Source organism: Stegodyphus dumicola, chromosome 8 (genome assembly GCF_044657685.1).
Source record: "Stegodyphus dumicola isolate Sdum_Otavi_A_Nest chromosome 8, ASM4465768v1".
NCBI lineage: Eukaryota > Metazoa > Arthropoda > Arachnida > Araneae > Eresidae > Stegodyphus > Stegodyphus dumicola.
Window position 1 is genome coordinate 13,542,980 of NC_140775.1, and position 17,778 is coordinate 13,560,757.

Consider the following 17,778-nt stretch of genomic DNA (forward strand, 5'->3'; position numbering starts at 1 on the left):
CAACACACTCTCGACCAGTTTAAGAAAAACGTTTAAATAATCGTCGGTGAGAATATCAGAAGATCTATGAGCACTAAAGCTAAAAAGGTGATGAATAACATGCTGAGTTTCAATCATTTTGCTTCGACTCATTTTCTTTTCAAAGACGGCTACTACTGGTAACAGACACGTACAAATAGTTGAAAATGTCTTGTGTTAAAGAAAAGGGTGTATAAGGAAATATTTATACTGTAGAATAATGAGATAAGGGTGAGAAGAACACTCGAAAGAAAATTTTCTTTCAATTCATAACTACTATTCTTTATTAATTTGATGTCAACACTTTTAGGAACCCAAGGTCAAAAAGTGTAGACATCAAATTAATAAAGAAAAAAAAAAGAAGTTTTTTTTTTTTTTTTTAGTTATGAGTTGAAATTATTTTTTATCTTACTGAGAGAGATTCGGGATGAAGAGTAAAAGGAATTGATAAAGAGTATTTTTTTATGGTTATATATTTATATTGCCTTGTACTATAGTTAGTGTTCTTTGTGCTGCTAAAGAAGCAACATCTCGTAACTATTTTCTTCTCTCTTTTTGCAGCCAGTATCATTATTTACTATGCCTAAGCAAAAGTCTCACTTTAAAGATGATGATAATTTCACAACGCTTGAAAAGCAACAGCAGGCCAACTTGAAAAAACGTAAACGCTGTGAAGCTAAAAGAAGATGGCGGTCATTTCCTGAAAATCGAAAACGAGAGCTTGAACGTCTACAAGGAACGTCGACGACAAAAAAAATCATCAAAATCTGCAACTAAAACTTCCAATATAGAGAAGAATCCAATTTGCTGTGAGCCTTTAGACTTGTCTTTAAAATTTGAAAAGTATTTGAATGCGTACCAGGACGAACCATTCATTGAAGATGATGTTTCTGAATTCCAAATAATGGAGAAATATCCCGAAGAAAAATATCAATCCCTCGTTCGTCAGTGTAACTCTGGACAATTTGATTTCCTAATGCACATGCTATATTACTTTCGTCGCTGTGATGATAATTGTGAACCTCTAGATATATTTGTACAAGGAGCTGCAGGCACTGGCAAATCTGTTTTGATCCAAGTTTTATACCAGACTCTCATCCGACTACCTTCTTTTTCTAAAGAAAACTCTGTCATTAAATTAGCCCCTACTGGTAAAGGAGCATTACACATTACAGGAGATACTCTTCATCATGCACTCGGGTTACAACTGAATGAATCAAAATGTATAAGACGGATGAGAGAAGAAACTCGAAAGAAATACGCTGAAATGTATGCTCATTTACGTGTGATAATTATTGATGAAATTTCAATGTTGGGGCTGAAATTACTTTCTCGACTGGATCGGCGTTTACGAGAAATTCGAGGAGTTAAAAATAAACGCTACGGGAATTTACATGTCATCAAATTTGGGGATTTACATCAATTACCGCCCGTTAAGGATGCTTACATGTTTTCTTCTGATTTGTGGTGGTGTAGCAATACACAGTTTTACGAACTCGATGAAATAATGAGACAGAAAAATGAGAAAGAATATTTGGAGTTACTGGATGATTTGGCAAATGGACCCTTACAACCGGAACATGTTCAATTTTTAGCATCCAGGGAAAGACCATTTGAATGCTTACCTCGCGAATCTGTTATTTTATGCTATTCTAACAAGGAAGTAGACGATTATAATGCTAAACGTCTTTCCATGTTACCATCCCAGATGATTCAATGCAACGCATATGATACCGTGCTCTCTGATAAGCCAAAAAAAATTACTAGCCGGCTAAATAAACTATTGCGATTGAAACGACATGAGACGGCTAATCTTGAATGGACTCTTGACCTTAAACCGGGAGCCAGATACATGTTGACCTGTACAATTGATATGAGTGATGGATTAATAAATGGAATTGTTGGAATTTTACAATACATTGAAATGGAACCAGAGGATCAGAGTGTAAGACGAGTATGGATTCAATTTACTACAGATACAGTTGGATTTAAACTTAGAAATAAATTTCGGCAGTACACGGAAAAAAGAAATATTCCTTTCGAATGGACACCCATTGACCGCATTTCGAAACATATTGATAAAGCCTCGACTCGCAAAGTGTCGGTTTTTCGTAGCCAACTACCAATTATAGTGGCCGAAGCTATGACTATTCATAAATCTCAAGGAGCAACTTTGAAAACAGTTGCGGTTAGTTTAAAAACTTCCATGAGCAGATTTCATCAATATGTTGCATTTTCACGGGTAACCAAACCCACTGATTTGTATATTTTGGATCAGTACAAGCCACCAGCATTACCAAAACCGAACGATTGTATCTTGAAGGAATTGAATCGACTTCGAGCCTCAGACAATATTATAGTACCGCGATTTGAATTTTTACGTAATGCTTACAAACCTTTAAATTTATTACAAATAATGTACTTGCACAATGGAGAAGGAGATGTTTCGAGTGATCCGTGTTTTATGAAAAGTGATGTTTTACTTTTTACTCGAAAGACATTTGAATCAATACCTGGATTCATGTCACTGGCAAACGGTCATGTATATTTACGCTGTGAAAAAAACAATCAGCAGTGTTACAGCAAGTACGAAATTAATGGTTGCGTAGAGACAATTAGTATGTATATTCCAAAAATGAATGTTTTGTTTATACTCATTGATGTAGGACCAGCAGCAACAGATACAGATATGATCGAAGCATTCAATATGGTCATGTTACAAAACAATATACAGAGTAACAGAACCATTTTGGTCGGACATTTTAAAACCATGGAATATTTGAGAAGCTTTTTATCATATGCTACACACCATCATCTTTGCATGCAAACGAATGCTGTAGAATTTACAAATACAGGTGGTTTGACTACCGAGGCTATTTTTACAAACTGTCCGGAGCATACAGAATGTGCGGGTGTTTATGAAAGTACAAATAATTATTATTTACCATTGTATATTCGTTTTTTCATATAGGGTATTGTTGAATAATGGAAAGGGGGTGTACAATGGATATGTTCTTTCAACTCTCAACTAACTAAAAATAGATTGTGATTCCAAAGTAAAAAATGTGTAGACATTAAATTAATAAATAAACAAAAAGAAAGAGGTCAGGAGAGCTTATGTATTATTGAAAACTGGTGAACTATCATGATTTATAGAACTTGTATTCCAATTCCAGGAAAAAAGGTTAGACGTCAGATTATAGAACAGTAATGAATAAACATAAACCCGTGTCGAAACGCTGTTGAACTCATTATTTCAGAAAACGTGCGAGGATCGGGAAGAAAGTATGTCACGGTCACGATCTCTAAATAGATTGCTTCATGTGACTTGGCACTATTCCAAAACGAGAGGTATAAAAGGGATTCGTCGTTTTCGGTTTTATTAGAGCTGGTGATCTTTTCTCCCGAGCAGAGTCATGCGCTACCACCTTGCATTTTATGACGGTACCAGATTTGAGGTATACATCTCCAACTTCAGAATTTATTTCAGTGCTCTATCTCTTGCCGAGCTGATACAGATAAAGGAACATGGCAAATGGCTTTACACTGAAATGCTGGACCTCCTCAAACCCGAGTATCCTAAATTGCTTCAGTGGAAGGATCTTTCTACAGACGAAAACGTCTATTCCAGGAAGTCTAAACTTTTTACTTACTTTGGAATGGAAATCTATTTTTAGAACCCCAAGGTCAAAAAGTGTAGACATCAAATTAATATGCATAAAGGAAGGAGTTTTTTTTTTTTTTTTTTTTTTTTTTTTTTTTTTTTTTTTTGTGAGATTAATTTAAAGTAATGACATTTGCAAAGAAAAAAAAATAATGTATGGTATACAAATTATCGCTTTATAAAGGATTTTTTTATTGGTATTCAGTCTGCTCAACTTATTGTTATGAATTCCTTCATTGTTCTTAACATAGAAGGTTTTGATTTGGTCCAACATAATGATGAAAATTACCATGATATGTTAGGAGTGTATATAATTAAGGAACTTGCATATATCTCGAGTGATAATGCCAGAGGAGTTGTATACGTTAAATCGCCAAAAGCATGGAGTGATTTAACACCTTCCATAAGACGACGTTTTGTTTCTACCTACCTCCACCTAGCCGATTCTACACACGGATTTTCGTGGAATGAGGGCCATCTCCCTTACAAAGCGTTACAATCCTTTCTCGTTTCTTTAACGGCAGGTTATAGTAAAATTTATTGTCCAGAATTTTGGAAAGCTAATCTTTTACAAAAAATAATTGATCGGGATGTTGAGAAATACATTATCATTAATGTCCATTAATGTATGTCAGAGTAATTTAGCTTCAGATTCATATTCTTGCCTGAAACATTTAGGATTGAACAATTATTGTGCTTTACAAGGTGCCGTCGTCTTTTTTCGTTATCTTAAGGAATATCTATTGGACCGGTCTAATCAACTAAATGATCGACAATTAGGAGTAAAACAATGGATTAATGACATGAGATTACAATAAAAATTCTTTTATTTCCTCTCAGTACTTTGGAAAAAAAATAAAAAAATTTAATTAATAAAAAAGAAGGGAATATTATTATACTCTCCTCTAATTTTCTGTTGTCACGGTGCCAATATTTTTTTTTAAGTTTTTAGACTCAGAAATTTTTCCTCAAGATGAAAATTTCTTTTCAACTTTTCCGATTCCCCCCTAAAAAAATAAAACAATACAACATGTTTAATTGTTCAACGGTCAAGTTTAAGCAATTTTTCTTCATGTTTGATAAGTATCTTTTAACACAGGAAATGGGAGAAGGAGCTTGAAAACAGGAAACTAAAAATACAGTTCGATTTCTGAGAAAGAGCTTCAAAACAGGAAATTGGAAATACGGTATAAAACGGGAGGATAGAAAGCGTTACGAGTCATTGCCTGCTGAGCTTCTTTGACTAGCTACATATTGAAAGCCATTATGGACAAGTTATGCGATGTGTTTCCTTCCAAATGTATCGAGTCCGTTGACGAGTTTAAACGACTGTCCAGCTTTAATGATGATTATTTTAAAGATTACTGCTGCGCATTTATACTTCATATACCCATGGATAAGAGAAAATTGTACTACAAGCCAATTAATACCACTCAATTAATTTTGCAAAATATTGAACGGACTATGCTCGATTCAAGATTAGCTCGTGAGTGTGATCCTTATAAATGGAACAAAATCGATCAGAAACTTCGTCTACTTGTGAAATCCTCGAGTGCAGAAAAGAAATATACGGACACCAGGAGGAGCTTCAGGTGGAACAATATGTTTCTAAGCAAAAGTTACTTTACTTTTGGACTTAGAAGAACGGGAAAGGGAGAAGTACATATTTATCAAACGTCTGCAGCACCTATGGTATATTATGAACTTTGCCCTTCTCCCAACAATTCCTCTATGTTAGAGAGAATGTTTAGACCTGTAGACGAACTTAAATTTAAAAGGTACATTTTTCAACCGAATAGGCTGTACCTTATCCCATCAGATAGGGCATATACGATTTTGACTACGCAGAAAACATTGTTCGCGGTGGACAGGTGTGCTGCTGCTTTAGCAGTACAGATAAAAAAGAAGCTGAACATAAAATTCAAAAACCCACGAAGTTATACGAAATTTGAACTCTCAAAGGATCAGCCTATCGACCCCTATGAGAAACCACCTGCGACTCCCTATTTAGACGAAGTGGCAAAGTGGACGTCAACCTCGATCCCCAAAAAGAGGAAAAGTGAGAAAGCGGAATCAAAAGCGAAAATTGCAAAATTATTTGATAAGGCAGAATCCGAATTTTACCAGTATTTATCAGATGAGGAAACGGGGAGCAACAAGAGGGCGGAAGAAGGAGAAAAGATGGTAGAAGAAGTATTTAAACAGCCACTTCCACCCCCTCCTGCTGTTGTCAAGAAACCAGCCTGTACTGAAACATCAACTACTATTTTGGTACCGGAAAATTTTATAGCACCCATTAACAGTACCATAATACTTAATTTAGACGAACAAACATGGGGAAAAGGTACCCCGTCTAATTATACGGACTCTGAAATCCAAAACCAAGATACCTCATTGCAAGTAGAGGTAAGTATTAATCCTACCACAAGTTTTAGTAGTGTTCAGACTGAAAATATTACACCAAGTGACTCTGCATTAGTTTCAACCGAAACGACTAATGACTGGAACTTTATTATGAGTTCTTTAAATGATTATAGTAATACAAACGTTGAAGCGTTCAACTACTCATCACCACAACTAGTACAGGTACAAGAATCTTCTTTTCAGCAGACTTTATGTTTAAAACAAACCCAATGCACCTCATTACAAGCAGGGGTAAGCGACAATTCCATAACTAGTTATAATGACGTTCAGTCTCAAACTGTTACATCGGGGGACTCAGCATTAATTTCAATGAAACCTGTGGAAGATTGGAACTTTTTGACGGGTTCTCTAAGCGATTATAATATGGACATTAAATCGTACAACTCGTCATCTCAATTAGAGTATACCGTTGTACAAGGAGCTTCTTTTTCGCAACCTTCATTAATTACAGAAACCCAGGAGGCCTTATTACATGGAGAGGTAAACGACAATACAACAAGTGATGTTCAAACAAATTCATTGTCTGATGACTGGGACTTTTTGATGATGGACATTAATTCCTATAACTCGTCATCACAGTTATCACAGACCGTTGTACAAGTACCTTCTTTTACGGAAACAAATCCTGAAGAAGAAAAAATGTGGGAAGAATTTATGTCATTTTCCTCATCTTTAGTTTAGCATTGTGTTATATATTTAATATAATTCATTGATTTTAGACTTTCGTCATTGAGAATCATATTTAATGAAAAAAAATGTATGTATATCTTCTTATTTATTGGAACTCAATAAAACTGTTTTTTTACGGAAATTTTGTGTTGTTATTTTGTCTTTTTGTTTAACTTTTAAAAAGTTTTTAAATATTGAAACATTAACGAATAAGAAGCAAATTACACTCACTTGGTAAGTTAAACAGCTTTTAGTGATTTTTGCGTTTTCAAGATGGGTACCGGTGTTCAAATACTTTTTTGACAGACTGTACCATCGGTGTCATCTGGTTACTTCCTGAAATTTGCATATGATTCTTGAAGATGTGTGTACTGATTCAGAAGTATGTGTTTACTGATTTTACAGGTGATATATTTATTTTAGAGTTCGATTTCCGCGTGATTCCGAATTATCCTTAATTTATGGACATGAGTGTATAACACCTCTGAATTGATACTGGAAATGTTTATCTTAGGATTTCCTTTTGTACATGTAATCTAAATAATTGTTAATTTCATATGAAAATTGTCCATGAAAACAGAAATATCTGTACTTAGTTTAGGAGGAGAAACGTAATAAAGTGAAAATTTTCATAGTCGGGATATTTAAAGTGATTTAAGGTGTAATCAATTAGCAAAAATAAAAAAATAAAAAATAAAAAAAATCACCGAATTAAAAGGTATCAAGCGTTAAAAATAATAAGAAAAATTTCTGTATGATTGTACGAAACAGCGAATATGGCTCTAAAATTATGAATGAAAGTTGAAATTTCATTGTAAAAATTCGGAATCTATCAATCTAAGTTAATGAGAATCGAGATTCAAAACCGAACATTGGTAACACTGAAGAGCTTAAAAGCATGCGTTCAGATATGAATGATGTAAACAATTTAATGTAATACCAGAATATGCAAGAAAAATTAAAGTTGGAAAATTAAATTGAGTTTAGTAATGACGTATATTAGTAGAATTAGTCATGGTAAGAATATTGCAGACTGATAAATCGTAGAATTGGCAAATTAGAATAGTAGTATAAAATATAGACACATATCCGTTATAAACAGTTAACCGATATCGGTAATAACAGTTATCGGTTGTAAAATAAAATTCTTTTAATTGTAAACTATCTCTAAGTTTAAGAAATTTAAATACGTAAATTTAGCTGAAATAACGAAATTAAATGCGTGATTACAATCGAAAATTATAAAAAAGAGTTAAAATTTAGAGTATGTTGGAAACTGGAAAGAAAAAAAAAGTGTCAGAAAAGTATTAAAATTACATCTAAAATTAATTAAAGTTCATGTGTATAGTAGGAAAATGTAATAAACAAGTTCAAAATTAGAGTACTTTAAAAATTATGAAGGTTTGAAATGTACGAAACAAGTTAAAAATAGCATCTAAAATTAAATAAAGCCCATATATATGGTAAGAAAATCGAGGAATTAAGCTAAACCTAAGAGTCTGTTTGAAATTAAGAAGGGTAAAAGATATGAAAATAGTCAAAAATTAAATGAAAGTCATGTACATAGTGTGAAAATATAGCAAATTAGTTAAATTCAGAGTATTTCGGAAACTAAAAATGTTAAAAAATAAAGAAGTTAAAGTTTACATCTAAAATTAAGTAAAAGTTAGGTATCTGATATGAAAGTACGAAACAAGTTCAAAATAACATGTAAAATTACATAAAGATCATATAGTATATGGACAGAAAATAGAGGAATTAAGCTAAAATTAAGAACATGTTTGAAATTATGAATGTTAAAACATATGAAATTAGTTAGAAACGTACGAAAATTAGTTAAAAACTAAATGAAAGTTGTAAAGATTATGTTAATTTTATTAACAGTTAAATTTTAAGTTAAAGTTCTTTCCCTGTCAAATTCTTAACTTCAACTTACTACTTCCGGCCAGAACGTAGTTTTAGAATCTTGCTGAATATTTAATGAGGAGGAGCGGTATTTAAGCCACGAAGTTACTTACTGAGTCAGAGAGAATGTGAGTTTCTGATTTACGCGCGTCTGCCTTTTTGGCCACTCTCTCTCTCTCTCAAAGCTGTTATTATGCTCGGCCGTACTCAGGCCCTTGCGAAGCTTCGTAGTCAAATAAGTTAAGGGCTAACTCGATTTGAACCTTGATAGCTTCGGCTATACTTCTTTAGTTAATCTTAGTTTTAGTTTAATTCTTAGTCTTTTAAGTTCAAGTCCGAGTGCGGGCTTTGTTTGTACACTCCCAGGCGGAGTTTTGTTAAATCTTATTGAAATAATAAAGGGTTAGTTACCCTTCTATCTTGTTGTTTCTTGTCACCGAACGCAAGCGATTATTCGCTTATCAGTTCTTAGGTTCTTCACTTCCAACATTAACTTAGAATTCCAAAGTGATGAACATAGTGTGAAAATATAGCAAATTACTTACCATTCAGAGTATGTTGGAAACTAAAAAAGTTAAAAAGTAGAAAAAAAGTTAAAATTTACATCTAAAATTAAATAAAAGTCAGGTATATGATCCGAAAATATAGGAATTGTGTTAAAATTAAGACTATATTGGAAATTACGAAGGTTAAAATATATGAAAGAAATCAAATAAAAGTCTTATATATAGTGTAAAAATATAATAAATTAGTTAAAAATTAGAGTGCATTAAATATTATGACGGCTAAAATGTATAAAATAAGCTAAATTTTACATCTAAAATTAAGTAATACAATAATAGAAACGCAGATCTGAATAATTAAGCTCATAAAATTTAACAAATGAGTTAAAAGTACTGGTGAAAAGATGAAAAAATTCTATGTAAAAACTGTCTTAAAAAATTTCTATCTGAATATATTTACTTAATTAATTATATTTTATCTTAAAAAATTTATATTGAATATATTTACATGAAAAAATTCTATCTTAAAAAATTTATATCTGAATCAATCATGAAATTCGAAAATAAGTTAAGGGTACCCTAGGAAATAATCATCATATACGTCGTAAAATAGCTGGAATACGAAGAAAAATTACAAAGGCTAAAAATTCATTAACAAAAAATTTCGAAAATCAACAAAAGATCATCTCTTATCAAAGTGTTACGTCATTTTATCAGTTATATGTAGAATTCTGAAACATTCCTTCTTATCTGCTGTGTCTCCGCGTGCGGCCTTGCTCCGCGCTCCGCCAGGCGCTCATCCGCAATCCGCCTGCGAGTTTGAGATCCTGGCGGTGAACGCCCCGTTTCACACTACTAAAACCATAGTCTGCATGATTTATAAAAGACCACTAATTTTCAATAGTGATTACTATTTCTTTACTTACAGGTTCGAAGGTCTATGATGTGTTTACGACACCCTAGTCTGAACATTAGAGTCATAGACTCGTTAAACATTTTGCCGATGGCGTTGGCCAAGCTTCCATGGTGTTCGGTCTCAACGAGTTGAAGAAGGGATATTCCTCCTCATCTCTTCAAATCGCGGGACAACCAAAATTATGTTGGAGCGCTGCCTGAGGCCCATTATTACAGTCCGGATACTATGAGCACATCGGGGCGAATTGCCTTTCCGGTCCTGACACGAAGAACACGAGGCCGACGTGTTCAACTTCCAAGAAGACATGCTGGCCTATTGGAGGTACATTTTTCTTCTTGTTTTTTCTTTCTTGTGTTTTATGTTTCGTATATTTAAAATTTTCTTTTCTTGTTAGATCACACGTGGATATCCCTCGTAGCTGCTGTCTGGAGTTTCGAGCTCAATTTTTGGATGTTGCGAACGCGGATCCATTTTATATAATAATGAAGGTGCACTTTTAGTTTTTAGAAACCATTTATTTATAATCATAGAATGTATAATGTTAAATGTTGCCATTTACAATTTATTAAGTATTACACATTCCAATAATTTTCTAATTCGCTTTTAATCATGTACTCATTAAATAAATCATGTTTAATTGTTCATTAAATCGTTCTAATTATTATTTTTTCTTTCCAGATACGTGACCATAGCGTCAGCCTGTATGGCAACATATCGGAGTAGCCACATTCAACCCGACACGATTGCCATGGTGCCCACACACTGCTACTCAACAAATTACAGCCCGGATTCTATCCAGTGATTGGACTTTGTTGCTGCTTCGGAAAGGATTGCCATTCAACATGGTTTGAACGATTACGGAAGCACACAATCGCCGGAATTTCGGTAAGGGGTTTCGGCCAAGGAACGCAAAATGTCTGCCAGTTTCAGATAGAAAAAAAAAATATATGTTTTTTCTATAGGATGCTTTTTTAGTGATTTACATGTTGAACACTATTAATATATTTGTATTATTTTTAGGGTTGTTTCTTCCATGGGTGTAGTGCCTGTTATGACGGTGATGTCATTCATCCTCTGAAAGGGGTTTCCATGGGAACGTTGAGAGAGAAAAAGGAAGAGACTACAAGAAAACTTCGAGCCCAGGGTTTGACCAACACCGACTCTACTTCAAGCCTAAGCGCGCGGTTCGAAAATTCCTGTGACGTCACGACTTCTGGTCATAATAAACTTCGGAACGCATGCAGTGGCTCTTTGCTGATTGCTGAAGCTTCTTACGTTGTGCGAACGCTGAACCAGAATACTTTGATTTTTTTATGGTTTTAAGGTTGGATGTATTTTAGAGAGGTAAGAATACATTACTTTACTTCTGTAAAGTTATATTTTTCTAATTATATCAACGTTTTTAGGCGTATGTTCTAGTATACATGTGTTATTTCTGGTAGAGACAAGGCTGCTGTGCTATGTATAATTTCTTTTTGAATAATGTTGTGTCAGCCCATCGTAGAATAAACGGGCTTTGCATAATTATATTACCTGATCTGTTTCAGAATAAAACATTTTTTTTATGGACCTGTATAAATTTGATGTTATAATATAAGCTAACACAGCTTATTCTTAAAATTTTACATGCCATTAGCTATACACTAACTATTTACTCCCTTTTATATTTAAAAATAATTAATTTATATTTTATATATAACTATTTACTCCCTTTTATATATTAATTTAAATAAAAACATTTCAGTTATTAAAATGCCGGGTAGATGCTGTGTACCATTATGTAAGGGAAACTACCCAACAGGACCAAAAGTGTCTGTATTCTCCTTTCCTGAAAATGAAGATTTGAAGAGAGAGTGGCTTTCTGCAATCCAACGGAAAGACTTTTCACCCAAAAAGAGTTCAAAGGTAAGTAAAGTAGAGTTATTAATTAATAGTGTAGATTCTAATTACATATAAGGGTTCATTCAGAAATTTTTAAATGATAATATTTTGTTACATAAACCAGGATATACAGAAATAAAGGATTGAAATAGAGCTTTAATCACTGCAAATATTCTCTGGTTCTATCTGTGAAATGAATATTCTTTACTACAAATGCTCAGAATGAACCCTCTGATTTTTAAACTATTACTATTAACATAATTTTTTTTTTTTTTTTTTTTTAATTTTCTCTAAAGGTTTGTGAATTGCATTTCAAGGAAAGTGATTTTAAAGTTGAAGCTTCAGCATTTGATTCTAAGAATGGAATTTTAATTTCTGCTCCACTTCAGGTGCGTAGATTAAAAGAAAATACAGTGCCATCGATATTTAAGGACTATCCATCTGTATACAGTTGTGCCATAATTTACAGAAAGCATTGCGTGAAAGCCTTAAAGAATATGAAATGTATAATAATGATTTGAAAATTAATTGTTCTAATGATATTTTGTCATGTATTGATCGCTATGGAATATCAGCATTTTGGCATGTATACACAGTTCCAGATACCTCAACTGTTTGCTTTATTCATATTGTTTTTAGTCCTGGGCCATCAATTGATTATTCTGTAGTTGTGAATGACAATCAAGAAATGTTTGTATTTATTAAAGAAAAATCTATTATGCAATTATCTCCTTACACATTCCCCCATAAAGTTACAAATTTTAATGAAATTAGGACTGTTTTAGATAAATTGACTAATCTTCAAACCAAAGAGTTAAATTCAAAATTAACCATAACAATTGATATAATTAATGAATTACTGCAAACTATCTCTAACGACAAAAATGAGAGCATTATTAAATTTTTGCAAGACCAGATGAATCTTTTACTTTGCCCTAAAAATAATTTTAGATACAATCCTGATGTACTAGTGTTAGCATGCTTGTTAAATACTATATCACCACATGCATATAAATTTTTAAGGGATAGTGGCAGTATTATTATGCCTCATTCTTCGACTTTAAAAAAAATTTGTAGCAATTTAGTATTGTCACCATGTAATGAAACTATTGATGAAAATTTTTTAAAATATATAAAAAATTGTGTAACTTTCCTTGAGGATCGAGAAAGAAAAGTGATTCTTTTGGTAGATGAAATTTATGTTCAGCCATATTTTGATTACAAAGGAGGCTCTGTCGTTGGGGCTGCATTTGATTCTTCCAGTCCGGCAACCAATGCATTTGCTTTTATGATATCCAGTTTGGAATCTTCATTCAAAGAGGTAGTACATATTATGCCTGTTAACACAATAAATTTTGAAACATTACATTATGTAATTAAAAAAGTGATTAGAGGTCTTGAAAATATGGGAATTATTGTTATTTGTGTTATTACAGACAACAATGCAATAAATAGAAAAGCCATGAGTTTGTTTTCAAATCCACCACGTAATTCATTTGTTTACAAACATCCAATGAATGGGAATAGACCTCTTTTCTATATAATAGATGCAGTTCATTTATTTAAAAATATAAGGAACAATTGGCTGAACCAGAAAAATCCTGGTACATGTATGTTTGTTTTTTCCAAATATTGAAGATCTTTCAAAGAAGCACTTCAAAACTGCTTCGTTTATGTCTTTGAGAAAGCTACATGAAATTGAAAATGACCAACTGATTACATTTTCTAATGGTTTAACTCTAAAAAGTCTTTCACCTTCTAATTTAGAGAAACAAAACATTAAACTGGTTCTTAAGATTTTCAATAAATTTACTATTGAAGGTCTCATTCATTTGGGTCCTTTGCATGAAATACCACACTATTCAGATACATCTGAGTTTATATCCATAATATGCAAATGGTAGGATATTATGAATGTTAAAACTATGTTTAAAGGTATACATCAAAAGAGTGAATTTATGAAGCCATTAACAGCAGATGATTCTGATCCAAAAGTTATTTTCCTCACTCAGTTTCTTAACTGGTTAGATGCATGGGAATCAATGAAATTATCAACAGGCATGCTTACAAAAGAAACTCATGCAGCTCTCAAACAAACTACTTATGGTATACTGGAGTTGACTAGATATTGTGTTGAAGAGCTTGGAATGAAATATATACTTCCAGGAAAAATTCAGACTGATGCTCTTGAAGCCCGGTTTGGTAAATACAGACAACTTTCTGGTTCTCAGTATCATATTTCAATGAGACAGTTATTAGAATGTGAAAAAAAATTAAGAATACAATCAAGTATTAAGTTAGAATTGATTATTAAAAATACTACTGTCCCTTTAACATCATTTGAATATGATGATAATCTTCATGATATTATAGAATTAGATGATACAGTATATTACCCATCATTAAATATTACAGAGAGTGATGTGAAGGGCATTAGTAGCCATCTGCCAGTTCTGACTTATTTGGGTGGTTACTGTTGTCATGCAGTTTTAAAGAAAGTGAAATGCTGTACCTGCAAACAAAACATTACAATAAATTCCACAGTTAATCATGATCAAACGTATGATCTTATAAAGAATCTTGATCGTGGTGGACTCAGGTGGCCAAAACCATTTATTGTAAATATAATTATGTATAATTATTTAATTGTAAATAAGCTGTGTAGTGAAGAATATGAAGATTTTTTGTTGGAACAAAATCAGAGGAAAATTGTTGCAAATTTGACTTTTAAAATTTTAGAATTAAAAGAAATGCTCTTTGATGATATTATTTGTGATAATGGTCATACAAGTGAAAGTATAAGCAAACTGATAATTTGGATATCAACAAATATCATGCTCAAGAATCTTTGCAATAGGAAAAATGACGATATTAAGTCCAATAAAGAAAAAAAAAGAAAACTTCAGACACTTGCAAAGTAACATTGATGCTGTCTTTAAAAGTAATTTTTAAAGTTCTCTCAAACTGCATCCTTGCTAAATATCTACGTGTCATCTTTGGTGAGCAACTGAGATTTAAGAAGCATGTTTGTTATACATTTAAATTGCTTTATGCCAAAATTTATTTTGGACTTGTATATATTATTCTTTGCTTATTTAACCAAGTTTTTAATATTACTCAAGATTTTATGTAATTTTTAATTTGCTTTATATTAAGTTACTTCTCAAGGTCCTGAAATTTCTATATTGTATTTACAAGCGCCTTTGCTAAATATCTACGTGTCATTGTTGCTGAGCAGCTGAGATTTAAGAAGCATATTTATTATACATTTAAATGCTAAATATCATAATTTATTCTGGACTTGTAGCTATTATTCTTTGCTTATTTAGTTATTTAACCAAGTTTTTGGTATTACTGAAGATTTTATATTATTTAAAATTTTCTTTATACTCAGTTACTTCTCAAGTTCCCAAAGTTTCTATTTTGTATTTCAATTGTGTTTCTTAAAATGTTCATCATTATTTAAGATTTTGTATCCTGCAATTACATGGCATAGTGTAGTAGTGTAGAAAAAAGACAAATTCCATAATGTCTTCTTTCTGCACAATCTAACTCTTAATATTTCTATTTATGCAATAATTGTATGGACTCTTTCTGGATAGTACTACATGTTCAGCTCAAGTAATATTTGCTCTTCACATTATTCACAGTGAATAAGCACAAATCAATCTACTAATATACCCGTGTGGTGACCGGGTGTGAAAGAATAGTCCCAATGTAGCTCATACATGTCATAAAAGGCGACTAAAATGGGTAACCAGCAGCTGGGGGTATAGCCGGGCACCCTGCCCCTGGGGATTATATCAGGGAACTGGTCCTCCAGGTTGGGGGTTGGGTGTGGGGCTAACTACCCCCACCCCATAAAAAATCTCACTGTTAAGAAATCCAAAGATGGAATTAGCCGGACTGCTTCTACTGGAAAATGGCCTAGGGACTTTTCGTTTTGGAACATGAAAGATTTGAAAATTTGAAATAATTAAAAAAAGAATGATGAAGTGTGACTGCAAGGGACGTCCGGTATCCTTTTCTGTCATTGCACTTTTCCTGACATGATAAGGCTCTACCACGTACACTTTGATAACGAGGCTTGGAAACCTCGGCTAACACCTTGTTGTTTATTAAAAAGAAAAAGAGACATACAGCAATAATTATATTTCATAATAATAATTTTGACCCAAGCTCTATAAATATATTATGATATTAATTTATAAATCTTTACAAAGTTACATACATAGGTCTTTATAACATTTCACCTGTATAATAGTTATATGATATATGATTTTAAAGACTAAAAAATAAATTTGTTCTGTTTTTTCTTTCTTTGTTTCAGGTATTCATAATGAAGAAAGTGTTTTTATCATGAAATGGCTCTCAGGTGTAAAAATGCATAGGATATATCTTAGTTTATTGAAGTTAAAAATTGGTGCTTTGTGGACTAAAAAATATGTGCAATATCCATTGTCACACCACTCTGTTCAAGAATATTGATCAGTCCTGAATGATAAAGAAAATGATTAACAAAGGAATATCTAGAACTTGATTGTGTGCATGATTTAATTCCAAATATAAGTATTGGAATAATTCATCCTCCTTATTTTCAACAAAAACTCTTCATTTGGTAATATACATTTGTGCTTATCGGTGTGGTGTCTTGTGTAACAAATCGTCAGTATTATAAAATAGATGGAAAGATCTTTGATTATTGCAAGAGCTTTATGTGCTGAAGAAGTAAAAAAATGTCCCAGATAATTGTGGATATTATGAAACTGAGTATCATAAGAATGGAAAAATATTTCTTAAACAAATTACCTTGTGATGCATGTAATGGGTATGTTTATTTTATTTCATATAACTGTAAATTTAATTATTGATATTAAGCAAACTTTTTTTTTCCCTAAAATGCCATTGGTGTATTGTCATTATTCTATATTGACATGTATTCTCTTACATTTATCATTGAAACCAGAGATTTTATAATAGAATATGGGAAACTTGTGTTGAAGGCTTGTTGATTGAAATACAAGTGACCATTACGTCTTTGGAATTTGCATTCTCATTGCCAATTTTGAAAAGACATTCTTTTACATTTTCTTAAAAAAGTTAACATTCTAATGACTTTAGAAGTAAACATTGGCGACTTCATATGAACCAGTCTCTTGGCGAGTTTAGCAAAAAATTTGCCGATGGCTTCCCCATAACAGAACTGTACTGGATTCTATACCTGAATATTGCATTAAAAGGAGAGAAAACCATTTATTATGAAGATAATAAATGATTCATATTACGAATGTTCATTTCTTATAATAATCGAGTTTTATATTCTTGCATTGTATTTCTTTTGTGTCAACACAGAATAAATTGTGTCGGATTTCAGTTATAATGATATGTGTAAAGATGCTGTAATAAAATTTGTTATAAATGTACTGTTGTGTATTTTTCTTTAGCAGTTGAATTTATGAAAATTTGTATTATTTTCTAACAAATAAAATTTTATATTTTAATATAAATCCATCTATGGACATTACAACAGATATTATATTTTGGAAAATAATTTATTATGCCTTTTCAAAACTAAGTTTAAAATGAAAACAAACTTGAATGCATAATAATTTTTAATGAATAAATAAAATGTGAAATATGAAAAGTGTTCTGACATGTCACATTAAGACTGCAATCAAATAAAGAATTCTTTATACGTGCATTGGTTTTTGTTTACAATTTGCATAGTCTTGAATATTTTACTGATCTAAATTCATTTTAAAAAATTTGTTGTCATGATGAGTAGTGATTTTAGGTAA

General features: G+C 32.1%; 1 protein-coding gene across 2 annotated transcripts; it reads left to right on the forward strand.

The window, feature by feature from the left end:
- The first annotated feature begins 11,183 nt into the window (after positions 1 to 11,183).
- Positions 11,184 to 17,403, forward strand: LOC118199337 (THAP domain-containing protein 1-like). 2 transcript variants are annotated; one of them, XM_085821592.1, is made up of 4 exons: positions 11,184 to 11,443; positions 11,844 to 12,004; positions 12,277 to 12,369; positions 16,311 to 17,403. In XM_085821592.1, exons 2-4 carry the CDS (start codon positions 11,852 to 11,854, stop codon positions 16,341 to 16,343), a joined length of 279 nt encoding a protein of 92 aa, XP_085677718.1. In that variant the 5' UTR covers positions 11,184 to 11,443; positions 11,844 to 11,851; the 3' UTR covers positions 16,344 to 17,403. The 2 variants fall into 2 exon arrangements, with proteins under 2 accessions (XP_085677718.1, XP_085677717.1); XM_085821591.1 differs by lacking the exon at positions 16,311 to 17,403 and having other exon boundaries at positions 11,191 to 11,443; positions 12,277 to 12,722.
- The last annotated feature ends 375 nt before the right edge of the window (positions 17,404 to 17,778 follow it).